The 14602-nt window shown below is 55.4% G+C and overlaps 1 protein-coding gene across 1 annotated transcript; it reads right to left on the reverse strand.

Moving 5' to 3' along the window:
- Window positions 1–630: 630 nt before the first annotated feature.
- PUS1 (pseudouridine synthase 1) lies at window positions 631–12755 on the reverse strand. The gene is made up of 6 exons (XM_079717276.1): window positions 12575–12755; window positions 12036–12267; window positions 10041–10178; window positions 6218–6320; window positions 2416–3107; window positions 631–918 (listed from the first exon to the last, which is right to left on the reverse strand). The coding sequence occupies exons 1-6, from the start codon at window positions 12661–12663 to the stop codon at window positions 871–873; spliced, it is 1302 nt and encodes a 433-aa protein (XP_079573402.1). The 5' UTR covers window positions 12664–12755; the 3' UTR covers window positions 631–870.
- Between the last annotated feature and the right edge of the window lie 1847 nt (window positions 12756–14602).

A 14602-nucleotide genomic window follows, 5' to 3' on the forward strand; every position in this document is an offset into this window, starting at 1 on the left:
ACGCGTCTCCCGCAGCAGACTTGCTGACTGCCTGCCCCCCGCCTGACCCCTCTTCCTTGGTAACAGAGCGTAGCCTCCGCAAGGCGCCACTTAATAAAAGCATTTCCCTGCCCCCCTTGCAGCTGGAAGTGACCACGTGACACACCTCTGGCCAGCGAGGGGATGAGGCCGCTGGCGGGACGTCCAGGAGGGCTCTCGCTACCGGACAGGCAACGCTGTGCCCCTTCCTTCTGCCCTCCCTCCTCCCTCCCGCCCAGAACACGGACGGCGCCAGGGATGCACGGACCAGGATGAAAGCTGCGTGCCGCAGGGGGCCAGGTGGACACCCAGAAGGAGCCCGTGTCCTCCAGCGCTGGGGACTGCTACCCCTGGCCCGACGGCCCCCGTTCTGTTCTGGTCTGCGCCGCTCGCCGGGCCGCCGAGCCCCACCCTGACAGCCTGACAGCCAGTCCTGCCAGGAGCCGCCCGCTGTCCCGCCCGCTCCAGCCTCCACCCAGGCACGCACCCCCGCCAGGTCACCCGTTCCCACCGCTCTGGTCTGCTGCTGACACAGCGCACGGTGCTCCTTGCACCTCTCTCGGTGAAAGACCCGTGGAAAAGACTGAGAAAAAGGTAAAAGAAGTGACTAAGCAAGGTTTGTACTTATTTAATAAGAAAATCGCTTCTTTAAAAAAAAAATAGTGTCTTTACATGCTGAGTTGTGTGTAGTCAACGCGTGAGCTGAAAATAGACTCGCAGCAGGTTCTCCCTGTGACGGAAACTCAGTGATGCAGGTCTCAGGATCCTGAGCTGAGGAGGCCGGCGCGGGCCGTCCCGTCGGGGCGAGGCAGGCTGGCGGGTCCCGGCGTGCGTGTCGTGTCGTGGGCCAGCTCAGTCACTGTCCCCGTCCCCGTCACTGCCTTCCAGGGGGCGGGGGACCTGCAGAGTGAGAGCAGACAGGAAACGGCTGTTGGGGAGCGCGCTGCCCGGCGAGGGCTCCCCTGCTCGGGGGCTGCCCAGGGCGAGGCTCAGCCTCACCCCGGCTTCCTCTTCACTGATTCAAGAACCTGTCTTGAACAGGCAAAGCCAAGGGCTGGGGACCAGAGGGGGTCTTCATCGGGCTCCTCCAGCTCCCAGAGGCTTCAGTGACCTTGGGGACATAAAACTGATCTACTGCAAAACTGGTCAAGTGCAAGCCCCTCAGCGCTATATAAAGACGGCAGACAGTCAGAGGCCTCTCTCTGTCTGTGGGAATCAGGCTGAGAGCAAGCCTGGCCCCCAGGTCCCATCTGTACACATGCTCCGTTTGGCCTCACAGTGCTGGGAAAATTAATAACCACCAACATTTAAACAGTGGACTATTTCACAGACAAGTCTGGAATCCCAGTTTCTCCTGAGAAAATGTAAGCTCCGACAACGCTCAGGCCCACCCTCCACTGGCTGGTGCTGAGCTGCAGGGGCCCTTCCGGTGGAACGAGAGCCCTGCCGTTTCTCAGTCTCCACCAAGTCCTGTCTCCTCCCCGACGCTGCTTGGAATTCACCATCCGACCCGCAACCCCTGCCTTTCTCAAGCCTGGCCCACCTTGCTTGCCCCCTTACCTGTACGCACATGGGTTTACAAGCCCGCTGGGGAGGAAGGACAGTGTTTTTCTAGATATCTAGATAATGGGAAGAAACCTCCCAGAGCTCCAGGTGCGAATCTCACCCTTTGGCAGCCTGCTGGGACACCGTGAGAGAACATGGCTTTGGGGACCTCCCTCACCCCAGGGTAAAGAATTGAGAACTAAAGTAAAATGTTAACTTTCAGCTCCAGCACCTCCAATCCTGGACGCTCTCCTTCTGACATAAGGTTGGCAGTTAACTCACAGACGAATCACACTCTGAGCCAGGTCCCTGGTCGGTATCGGACAGCAGGGCTCCAGGGGAGCGGAGCCCAAAGCACAGCCTGCGTCCCCTCCCAGACGGAGGAGGGCACCGCGGGCCTGGACGGGAACGCCGCCCAGAGGGCGAGGAGAACAACGCTTGGCCGCTCAGCGTCCCTGGCGCCTGTCAAGCTACCCCATGTTCTGGAGCCAGGTACGTGCCAACTGCCCAGCAGGATCAGCCAGAGGGGGACGTCCTACTGGCACCTCCATCTCACACACGGGAGGACGGCCACCGAGCACGTCCCTCACCCAGCGTCCCTGAGCGCAGAGCAGGGGAGCCGGCCACCAGGTCCTGTGCCCTGGCCCTGCTCCTCCCACTGTTGTGACCCCGGGGCAGCGACAGGCCTCTTGGTGCCTCAGCTTGCTCATCTATACAATGGGTACAATGACGGGGCAGAGTGGGTTTAAGCTTAGCCACGGACAATGACAGATGTGGACAAGTGCTTGGCTGAGCTCCTGGAAGGCCAGCGCCAGCCCCCGTGGTTCCCCTGACCCCCAGCCCCAGCCCCACCTTGGTGCCCGGGCCGGCAGCCGCGTGGGCAGTGGCGCTGAAGTCATGCACGGGCAGGGTGCTCAGCCACTGGGCCATGGACCTCTCGTGGCGCTCGGTGCTGATGATCGTGGGGTAGATGTGCTGCTCCTTGAAGGCCGTGACCTCAGCCTCCTCCCGTGCCCAGTCCAGCGGCTCGTGCAGCCCATCGTGGCCGAAGCGCTGGTTGTACTTCTCGAAGTGCACCCGCTCCAGGACCAGGCCGAGCCCTGGCGCCTTGGGCACGTCCACCTTGGCCTCCCCCCAACAGCACTCCAGCACGCTCTCGGGCGCGTAGCCCTTGACGATGGCCACCACCAGCCCCACCATCTTCCTGATCTGGTGCGTCATGAAGCTCTGGCCCTTGACCTTGATCACCGCAAACTCCATGCCTTCGCGCACGAAGGGCTCCTCGCAGAACATGTCGAGGATGTAGCGCCGGGCGCTGGGCTCGCGGGGCCCCTTCTGCGAGGTGAAGTTGTGGAAGTTGTGGGTGCCCCTGTAGCAGGCCAGGAGCCGGTTCACATGCCCCAGCGTCTCCGCGTGCAGCCGGTACGTCTCGTCCTGCGCGTCACGGTCCTTGTGGGCGAAGGCGAACGTGGGCAGCATGTAGAAGTAGGTCCTGGCGTCACACTTGTTCTTGGAGTTGAAGCCGCCCGTGACCCTCTTCAGTCCTGGGGGCAGAGGAGGCCATGAGGACCGACGACACCCTGAGCAGGTCTGAGTGCCGGCACGTCACCTGCCGAACCCGGACGAGCCCGAGGGGGCCCCGGCTCCGTGCGCTAAACCCTCAGCCAAACCCTGTCCAACAAACCCCGGGGTCGGCCGAGGTGCGGGACATCCTGCTCTCGCCTCACGGACCCCGGGGGACCCACGTGGACTAAAGCACCAGCCGGTGACCCCGACCCAGAAGCCTTGGATCAGAAGCCATCCTGCAGGTGAGGCCAAGGACAGCAGTGTGTTCAAACAGCAAAAGAACTGGAAACAACTTAATAAGTCCAGCAACAGGGAAACGATCAACGGCTCTTAGACATTTGCAGAATGAACCGAAAGCAGCCCCGCAGAGCAGGCGCCCGTCCCCAGGACCGGGGGCTGCACCACTGGGCGCTCACTGTGCCTGGCCAGGCCTCCCAACAGACTTCTTAACCGTTAAGTGAAAAAAGAAAAGCAAACGAAGAGCTACGTGTGTATTTCTCTTTGGAGAGAAACACAAACATACGAATTATGTCTGTATTTGTATAGAAAATTTCTGAAAGAATCACAACTGTTAGGGGGGCGGTTTCTGGGAACTGGGGACCACGAAGCGCCTTGTGGCCCTGGGTGCTCCGTGCTCCGCGGCTGTCCTCACGCTAAAGTCAAGACGGGGTCGCGAGGACTCAGCCTCACAAGGAGGCTGACTTACAGGCCAACTTTGGCTTCATGTTACAAGGACTGATTCGGACACCGCGCCGGGGCTGCCAGTTCAAGGCTGCATCCGCACCGCCCTTCCCGTCTTCTGTCTCTGCTGTCGCATTTGATTTGGGGTAATCTTATTTTTGTGTTTTGTCTTGCTTTAAGAATCCAATTTCATCGGGGCTTCCCTGGTGGCGCAGTGGTGGAGAGTCCGCCTGCCGATGCAGGGGACGCGGGTTCATGCCCCGGTCCGGGAGGATCCCACATGCCGCGGAGCGGCTGGGCCCGTGAGCCATGGCCGCTGAGCCTGTGCGTCCGGAGCCTGTGCTCCGCAGCGGGAGGGGCCGCAGCAGTGAGAGGCCCGCGTACCGCAAAAAAAAAAAAAAAAAGAATCCAATTTCATCGACACAGAGCGTCACAGGTATGCTTTGTGCACCTAATTTCTGTCGTGCGGAACATAACTGCCAAGAAAAGGCTGAAAGGGGCCGGCAGCCGACCACATGGCTGGGCTGTTAATGAGGGAAACACAGCCTTGCTGTGTTGTGTTATGTAAGCAGTGCTAACGGCTGCGAACTGTGTAGGCTTTGGTGTTATTTTAGCAGAAGTGGGGAACAACCTGTGCGTACATGAGGACATCCCCGTGGAATGAATGTCAAGGGGCCTTACACGGGACTTTCAGAGGATTGGCTCCCGGAGAAGGTCTTCAGGAGGGAATTATCCTCACCAGGCAGAGAAAGACCACAGGGTAATAAAAATAAAACCGCGTTATGCCAATAATAAATGCAGAGCCTTCCCTGGCGGTGCAGCGGTTAGGACTCCGTGCTGCCACTGCAGGGGGCGCGGCTTCCATCCCTGGTCGGGGAATGAGACCCCGCATGCCATGCAGTGCAGCAAATAAATAAATAAATAAACATTTAAAAAAATAAATTTAATAGTGGGCAAAGTAACCAAAAATAACGGTTGTGACTTTGTGTTGAGATCCCTATTTATACTTGGACCAGATGTTCATGGCAGTTTCTTTTTGTAACAGCCCCACACTGGAAACACCCGCAGCGTTCCCCACCAGGCAAGTGGATAAACAACTGGAAACCACGCAGCAATGGAAAGGAACAAACCGGATACACGCGACAGCGTGCAGGAATCTTTAACCAGGCTCCGTGAAAGAAGCCATTCCATACGATCCTATTTACATAAAACTCTAGAAATACGAAGCAATCTATAGTGAAAGAGAGCACATCAGTGGTGGCCTGGTGAGAAATGGGGTGGGAGGGACGTGGGGAGGGTTCCAATCTTCTGGGGGTGACAGGGTGACTCTCAAGTGGGCTGGTTTCACAGGTATGCACACATATCACAACTTTTTAATTGTATAATGAACTATGCAGTTTACCGTACACTGGTTATACTTCAACTTTAAAAAGCATTGAAAAGTGTTTTTAATTCTCTGGTTAAAGAAAAACTGACACTGTAGTGTGTGGGCGATAACACAGGCAGACCTGAAATACACGTCACGACAGCAGGACAGGTGCAAGTACATGGCTGCAGGTGTTAGGTGCGTGCAAGGTGGCCTGGCTTCACATGAAGGCAGCTGTGGTAACTGGCCCATGGATGCTTTGACCCCGGGGCTGGCAAACAGTGGCCAAAACCATGGCCGTTCCTGTACAACTTCTGAGCTAAGGCTGAAAGGGTGGTTAAAAAAAGAAACAAAGGAGAAGAATATGCAACAGAGACAGTAATCTATGTGGCCACAAAGCCTCAGATAGTTTACTACCTGGCCCTCTACAGAAAGACTTTGCCAGCCCTTGCTTTAAGGGCCGGCAAAGCAATCACTAAAAAAAACCATAGCGAGTCATCGCATTAGCTAACCAAAGTGATGATGAAATGCAATGATAAGAAACATCACTTAATCCAAAAGGAGGGAGAAAAAGAAGAGGGAAACAAATGGGACAGAGAGAACAGAAGGCAAGAAGAGCTACCCCCAGCCACCCCAGTAACCACATTAATTATCAATGGCACATATATGCCACTTAAAAGGCAGAGAGGGTCAGACTGGAAATCCCATTATCAGGCCTGTTACAATAGGGAGTCAGAGCCCCTGTTTTAATTTTATCAAATCTGGACTTTCATATCCAAGCATTTGGTTAAAACAAGGCACATGTAGCACCAAGATGCTGCACCGAGGGCCTTTCCAAGTCTGTCTGGCTGTGTCCCTTTCTGAAGGAGGTGGGAATACTGAACCCTTTCTTACAGCTGACTCACAACCACTCCTACCAACTGCTAAGCAACCACCCTGTTATCTTAGCTCCGCAACAGAGAAATTCGGTGAAAGAAGAAATTTCGTGTCCCTGTGAGACCGGCCACCACCCAGTGTGCAGCCCAGCGCTGCAAGGCTTACCCAGTATCCGAATGTGAGACGGAAGGTGGCTGTTAATCTTTTCTAAAAGGTCGTCAATCAGCCACACCTTCAGGGACACAACCTGGCCGGCCGCAGACACACCCTGCAAAGGAAGCAGACATGGGAGGGCCAGCTGGGCCTTGCACTTGGAGCACGACACTCTGACACTCTGCAAGCTGGTCTCTTCAGCAGAAGGACCACACGCGCGCTACATCTTTCCGTGGAGGAATTCTGCTTTTAGAAGTGCCTCTGAAGGGAATAATCAGATACAAGAACAAGGGAGTGAGTGCCACATAACTTAGAAAATATTACAGGTGAACTTCAGAGCCCAAAAAACATGGGAACAAGTACATGAAATCCTGCAGACAGGAGATAAAGTCCCACCTTGGATGTGACTCTCAAGGACTTAGGAAAAAAGAAAATGCAACTTAGATGACAGAACTCTGGAGCTGAGCAAGGAAGAGGTCACCATCTAAGTCACAACAGCAGGTATCCTGTGGGGATGGGGTGCTAGTGACACAGGTAAAACTGATCAAGCTCTGCACTCAAGAAGAGTACCATCTACCATTTGTATGTTATACCTTTTTTCTAAAAGCAAGTTTTCATAAAAGGCAATATGGCAGTAAGGTCTCGGGGAGGGGAGCGGTGTGATCCGGAAGGTGGACGGGGAGGGCTCCTGGGGTGCGGGCAGAGACCCACGTGTTGACCTGAGTGGAGATTATCCAGGCGTTCACCGTAGAATCACCCGTTTCACTTTATACTGACACTGTATGCACCTTTCTGTTTACTACAGTCATACTTTCTAAAAAGATTTTTTTAAACGTAAGCAAAGAAGATAGAGTACTGTGTAACACATGTAACACTCCGCTGAAAAATTTCTTTAGTCTGAATCTAGTCATGAGAACAATCAGACAAATAGATTGAGGACATTCGTCAAAATACCTGGCCTGAACTATCCAAAAACATCACGTCAGGAAGGACAGAAAGGAGGTGAGGAGACCATTTTAAAGGAAACTCAAGGGCTCCCCTGGTGGTGCAGTGGTTAAGAATCCACCTGCCAAGCAGAGGCCATGGGTTCAAGCCCTGGTCCAGGAAGATCCCACATGCCACGGAGCAACTAAGCCCATGCACCACAACTACTGAGCCTGCGCTCTAGAGCCCGTGAGCCACAACTACTGAGCCCATGTGCCACAACTACTGAAGCCCGCGTGCCTAGAGCCCGTGCTCCACAACTAGAGAAGCCACCGCAGTGAGAAGCCCGCACACCGCAATGAAGAGCAGCCCCCGCTCGCCACAACTAAAGAAAGCCCACGTGCAGCAACGAAGACCCAACACAACCAAAAAAATAAATAAATAAAAGAAATAATACAAGAAATAGGAAAAAAATTTTTTAATTAAAAAAAAAAATGAAGGAAACTCAAAAGACATGACAACTGAATGGAACCATCAACCCTGGGTTAGACACAGGATCAATAAGAAACGGTGTTATCAGTGTTAAATTTCCCAAGGGTGATAGCTACACTGAGCAGTTGCCAGGGGACGCCACTGCTCATGTGACATATTTTGGGGTGAAGGGTGATAACGTCTGCAACTTCCTCTCAAATGGTTCCATTCAAAGGCACAAAAACGAAAACAAATATGGCAAAAGTTTAACACTGCCGAGTCTAGGGGAAGACTAAGGGTGTTCACGCATCGTTCCTGGGACTTCCGGGGGTCTGAACGTTTTCCAAATAAAAAGTTGGAGAGATTTTTGTAAAAAAGAAGGAAGACAAAAAACAAACTGGTAAGATGGAACACAGGCCGAATCCACTGTTCCCCAGGCAGACACCCTCCAACACAGAGGCATCTGGCCACGAGTGGCTACCGAGGGCATAAAATGGCTGTCCTGAAATGAGGTCTCAAAGTCTCAGCACACGAAAAGGAACGGAAATACATCTCATTGCTTATCTTTTTATATTGATTACATGTTTTTTTGTTTTTTTAAAATTTTTGGCTGCATTGGGTCTTTGTTGCGGTGCACGGGCTTCTCATTGCGGTGGCTTCTCCTGTTGCAGAACATGGGCTCTCTAGGCACGCGGGGTTCAGTAGTTGTGGCACACGGGCCTAGCTGCTCCGCGTCATGCGGGATCCTCCCGGACCAGGGCTCGAACCCATGTCCCCTACACTGGCAGGCGGATTCCTAACCACTGTGCCACCAGGGAAGCCCTGATTACACATTGAAATGAGAATTTTCTGGATATGCTGGTGGAGAGTGGGTGATGACTAAAGGGTACAGGGAAGTTTTAGGGATGATGAAAATGTTCTAAGCTTGACTGTGGTGATGGCTGCACAACTGTGAGAAAAGACTAGAATCAATGAATGTACCCTTTAAATAGGCAAAATGTGTGGGAGCGAATTACAGCGCCTTGAAACTTTCTTTTTTAACATGAAACAAAAACTAACAAAATATTATCATTTGTTCATCCGTGGGGATGTTAGTATCAAAGGTTTTCTAGATTTCCCAAAATGTAAGAAGGAAAACATATTCGAATAAAACCATCTCTAATAACAGTGAAAACTGAAATAAATGCTAGCCCTGTATTTGGAAATGCTGTCTTCATTAGCTCAGGCAAATGTTTACTTTTCTTCTGCCTTGAAAACAACCAGAGAGCTGTAAGTGGGAAAGTTAAAAAGAAAACAAACACCACGAATAGCCCCGGTACTCTTTACCTGGACCAACTACCATGTGACTGGATCACCCACGAGACTGCCAGGCGCCTGTTTTTGTTCTTAGCTGTCTGTGCGGTAGCTCTGGTTCCGGGGTTCTGGCCTGGGCCTGTGGATCCCAGGGGACGCTGTACCTTTGAAACTCAACGTTATTCAGATTCCCGGGACCCTGACCTGCAAAAAGCTACGTGTACCACAGACTCCCAGTGACCTTAGGTGGCCGGAGAGATGATTTCAGGGCCCGGGTCTGAGAGAGCAGGCTCAAAGGTGCACGGGCACTTTGGGTTTTTTATCTCCTGGGGGAGAGCTTTACGTTCTCCGTGGCTGGTTGTCCCACCTGCCTCGGCGACACCCTCCATTCCTCTGTGGGGAGCCCCTGCTCGCACCAGCCCCACACCTGGGAATGTGCCAGGGTGGGACCAGCCAGCGACTGGCCTGGGACGGTGGGAGAGCCAACCAGACAGCAGGACTCAATCTCATGAGCGTGAATGGACAGTGCTGGGTCACGGCCCCCCGAGACTCCTGCGTGTGCAACTCCCGCGGGGCTCCAAAGACATGGCACTCACACACGCACAACGGAAACTATTTCCCGTTCATCGCTTTTTATATTGATTACACGTTGAAAAGCGACTACCTTGGACACGCTAAGTTAAATAAAATTGATAACAAAACCCAGCGTCACCTGTTTCCTTTTCCCTTTTGGCTGTGGCTCCTAGGAAGTTTAACATCACACGCATGGCAGGCCTCTGCGGCCACGCGGTCCTACTTGTGTCGCGAGCCTGAGATGGATGGATCTAAGGCAGATGTCGTGGCCACCGTGCCAGCCACAGGAGTGACGGAGGAGAAAGCACAGACGGAGAGGACGCCAGACCTTGTGGCCCTGAGCACCTAGGTCCAGCCACACCTGGGCCGGAAATGCCCCAGTTTCTTGGCCACACGAGGCAACAACTTTCTCTCCACTGACGCTAGTCTGAGCTGTGCATCTGTCATTTGTGACCAAGAGAATCTTGAGAGATAAAGGCGCTGAGATGGAAAGTGGGACGAGGAAAAACGCACACCACAGACCGGCGGCTTCGGTGCCGCTTGCACCTGCGGGGGATGTGGGGACAGCACCTACCTTGTCCGTCCGGGCGCAGCGCTGAAAGGACATCTTCCGCATGTCCTCCCCGTGATTCTCAGGAATACAACCCGACTGGACCAGGGCAGACACCAGGTCATCTTCGATGGTCTTGAATTTCGAGGACCCAACATTCCTCTGAGGAAAAGAGAAGAAAACTTGTTTTTCACTCAGTCACCACCCCCAGTAGGGGCCCTGGGCCACGGCCGATCCAGGTAGGGGCATGTGCGTTGTGCCTGCACCCGGCAGGAGGGGACCGCACCTGTGGGCATGGAGAGACCCTGCAGCTCGTCCCCCGACCTGTGGGAAGCAGGAAAGCCACCTGTGGGTGCCCACAGTCCTAGAAACTTCCCACCCTGGGCAGCTGACAGCGGGCATCACCTGAGACATCATTTCCCCCTACCTGGTCAGATGTGAGACCAGCACCCTCCTGCTGGAGACCCATCTGTCTGTTGCACCCGGCCAAAGAGGGACTCCCCTCCCTCATCACCCCAGGGTCTCCCTCCCTCACCACAGCAGGGAGCAGGCCCTCCTGCATCACTACAGGGAGGCAGGCCCCCCCTGCTGGAGGAGGAAGCCACCCCAGGGTGCTGCCAGCACCTAGTGGGTGCGGATGAAGTGCAATCACAGTCCAGGGCCTGCAGGACCCTGTGACATCAGTGAGATCACCACCCTGACGTTGTCAAAGAAAATCTTTGCAAAGCAAGGGACACAGGGCGACAAGCACTTCGCCAAGACGCACCACAGGGGGCAGGTTCTTCCCAAAGTCTACCTCACAGTCCCCACCGCAGCGTAAGTCCAATCCCTTTACTCAGCAAGAAGCTACAAATGCTCCTCCCGCGATCGGAATGGATATTAAGAAACGGGGATAACAACCCTTCCCCACATCCCGCTGTGTCCTTCCGTCACCCTGTGAGCTACCGTCACCCTCTACCCCCCATCCATTCCCCTAATGGGGAAACTGAGGCAAACAGAAGATGATGTGAGACAGGCAAAATTCTCAAGACAGCGCATAAGGCAACAACACACGTAATCAGTCACCCTCAAACAAAAAAGCATTTAAACACCCACAAAGAGCAGCAGAGGTGGTTTATTTGTTCCACTAAGTGAGACCGAAGCACTGTTTCCACCACTGTCACAATCTACCCGTGGTCATCAAAGGTCATCAAATGGGTTTCACGGGTGCAACCCTATACTTAATAAAAAATACTAAAATAGGATACGAAGTATCTCATTACTACTACTATTTACAGCAAAGGTGACCACAGCACCTGGTAAGGTTGGGCACTGTTTCCTTAAACTCCCGCTTCAGTTAGACACTCTACACGGCAGGGAATTCCTCCCTGCGAGTCAAGCTTACAGAAGTTTAAAGAACAAGGCACCCAAGTGTAAGAGCCACAACGCTGGCCACAAGGAACAAGAAGAAGATCTACGTGCGTCTGCTGGGGTACCGGGGCTCTTGTGCCTTTCAGGAAAGGGTCACAGGGCTGGGCTGGGCAGGGAGTTCTCACGTGCCCGCGTACCCACAACTGTCACCTTCACGTGTCTAACGAAGGGTAACGGCTGCCTCTTCTGAGCACCCCTGGCGCTGCCCCAGTTCTAGTGTGCGGTATCGGTCAGCCTAATGGCCCTTCACGCCCTGTAGGGTCAGCACTGTGATCAGAAAGATGAGGAAACGACGGACTGAGAGCTCGAGTCACTTGCCGCCTCTGGCCATCGGCAGGCCTGGGCCTTTAACCACCTTGGGAGACTCATGCACATCTCCCCCCCCCCCCGCCAAGCAATGCATGGATGAAACAGGGCTCAAGGCTGCTTCAATGTGAATCTAAATCCTGCCTGATGGGACCCACACGGTAAAGGAGGTGAAGAATGAGACCCCCCCTTTCTGCCACTTCCCAAGATGGCTCACTGGGTAACTGTCACTCCGAGGTCCCTGCCCCAAGCACACGGGCCTCGAGAGAAGTCAGAGCTGTCCGGGCCCGCGGGCGCCCTCACCTGCATGCCGTGGTAGCCCTTCCCGGAATAGGCCATGAGCAGCACGATCTTCCGCTTGGGCAGCTTCCTGTGCTGCTCCCCGTCCTCGCTGCTCTTGAGCTTTTTCGCCTGCTGCTCTGTTTCCTCCCAGATCCTGGCCGTGCCCTGCCAGCCACGCCGGGCCTTCCTGTCCTGCTCCTGCTTGGTCCCCACGGGCATGGCGGCCTCCCCATTCCCTGCCATGGGGGGCAAACTGAAAAGACACGGTGGCGAGGAGGGGTGGGGTGTGAGCAAGACACAGAAGGAAGCGGCCCAGTGAAAGACTGACGGTGGCAGCACGGCCCAGTAAACACCCTGGGCTGACCACCGAGTCCAAATCCCAGCTGGGCGCTAACTGTAGATCTTGCCCAACCACCACCTTGGCCTCGGTTTCACTGTCCAAGAAATGGAGCAGTGACAGCACTTTATGCGATTAGGGCTGGTGCTCGCCGGGCATGCAGTCGGGCTCAGTGGGGGTCAGCGTGCTACCCTGGGGTCACGGACAAGTGCACTGTCATTACCAGAGGAGGCGCGGTCCCAGGCGCGGGGTCCACGGTCCGCAGGCTCTCCTCAGGGCCCAGGCCGCCGCCCGCAGGCTGGGGAGCCCCATGCAGACGCGGGAGGGGCGGGGGGGCACGCGCCCGACCCGTGACCTCCCCCAGTACGCACCCACCGGGCCCTCTAGACCCCTAACCTCCCCGGGGCCCCTACACACCAGCCCGCCCCTCCTTAACTCCGACCACGGCCACGCTCCAGCCCCACCCCTTGTGAACTCTAACCTTCCCGGGACCCTCTCACGCTCCAGCCCCGCCCGCGGATAACCTAAGACGTCCCTGACCCCCAGGCTGACCTCTGACCTCCCCAGTCCCTCCTGCTCCCCCCTCGTCCTCTCGCCTCGCCCAGCCGGCTCTCCCTCGGGAATCGGGGAGACCCCGGCCACCCCCGCCGGGACTAGTGGGGCGCGCCCCGACCCGGCCCCACTCACGGAGCCGCGGACTGAGCCGGAGCCGGACCACGTGGGCGAAGGCGGAAGCGGAGCGCGCGGCCGGACGGCGGCCGGACGTGGACAAAAGTACTTCTGGGGGAGGCGGGCCGAGGCGGCTTGGGGCGGAGCTTGGTGTCAGGGGCGGGACTGAGCGGGGCTTCGGGGCGGGGAGGGCGGGGCCTGGCGCCGGGAGCCCGGTTCCCCGCTGCCAACTCGGGGGTGGTTTGAGGTCGGGGGTGGTTTGAGACCGGGGGTGGTTTGAGGCCGATGTGGATGCGCCCTCTCAGGGCGAACAAATCGTCCTAACAACTACGCTTCCAGGCTCTGTTCCGTGTTACAAGTGTTAGCTCATTCAGTCCTTTCGCCCGCCTTAGGGAGCAAGCACCATAAGAGCAAGCACGTTACTGAAGAGGAACCCGAGGGACAGAGAGGCTGAGCCCATGGCCGGAAGCCACACAGCACCAGTCCCGGCATCTGGAATGACAGCCTGTCTTTCAACAGTGTGCAGACCAGCGCCTTCCCACAAACCTCTCATAAGAAAACACTTGCCATGTGCCGGTGCCAGGTGCTGCTCTAGTGGCTTGATGCCTGTTAGCTTATTCAATCCTCATGAAGCCTTGAGGAAGGTTCTCTTGTCCCCATTTTACAGATGAGGAAGCTGAGGCACGGAGAGGGGCCCAGATGCCAGGGAGAGACTGGGTCATGCTGGAGCCGCCTGTGTGAGAGCTCCAGGGAGTGAGGACCTCCTGGAAGCTGGTAGAAGACAGATGGGAAACTCGTCCACACATGGGGTTTGGGAGGCGGCACAGATGTCACCACAGCTGGCGGGAGCGAGTGACAGCCCGCAGAAGGTGGAAGGAAGTGCGGCTGGCGGCACGGGACTCAGACCTCCCGGAGATGGCCACTCGGTCAGTAGCTATTTTCTGAGCACCTAGTAGGTTCCCAGCGCCTGCAGAGGCTGGGAATAGACTAGGAGCAGAACCCGTGCCCTCGGGAAGCTTCCACTCTAGGGGGGACAGACAATGACAGACCAACAGCAAGAGAGTGTGTGATCAAGTGTTAAATGCTGTGTGAAAACGACTCAGAAGTACTGACGCGTGCTACGGCTGGGGGTGAACCCTGAAAACACATTCAGTGGAGAAGCCAGGCGCAGAAGGCCACGTCGTGCGCGTATGATTCCATGTACAGCTGACCCTTGAGCAACGCAGGGTTGAATGTGCGGCTCCACCTATACAGAATTTGTTTCACTAAATACAAAGTGCAGGACTACTCAGTCTGCCAGTGGCTGAATCCACGGATGCGTCACCACGGACACGGAGAGCCAGCTGTCAAGTTATATGTGGATTTTCGACTGCGTGGGGGGGGGTGGTCTGTGCCCCTAACCACCACGTTGCTCGCACGTCACCTGTACGTGAAATGTCCAGAAAAAGCGAACCCACAAGCAAGAAAGGGGATCAGTGGCTGCTGACAAGGATTCTCTCCTGGACCAAAGTCTACTCAGCCTCCTAGTTGGAAAAGTCAGGCCTAGTTGGAAAAGAGCTCAGGCAGGCGGGAGGGCATAGCT

Source organism: Hyperoodon ampullatus (assembly GCF_949752795.1).
Source record: "Hyperoodon ampullatus genome assembly, chromosome: 13".
In the NCBI taxonomy this organism is placed as follows: domain Eukaryota; kingdom Metazoa; phylum Chordata; class Mammalia; order Artiodactyla; family Ziphiidae; genus Hyperoodon; species Hyperoodon ampullatus.

Bases quoted from the DNA above. Each gene is read 5' to 3' on its own strand.
- PUS1 (XM_079717276.1), bottom strand. From the start codon at position 12,663: ATGGGGCTCCCCAGCCTGCGGGCGGCGGCCTGGGCCCTGAGGAGAGCC. The intron at 10,179-12,035 runs GTGAGGGCGCCC...TCTTTTCCTCAG, and splicing joins AGGGCTACCACGGCATGCAG to AGGAATGTTGGGTCCTCGAA. The intron at 919-2,415 runs GTGGGGCTGGGG...CTCACTCTGCAG, and splicing joins CTGCCGGCCCGGGCACCAAG to GTCCCCCGCCCCCTGGAAGG.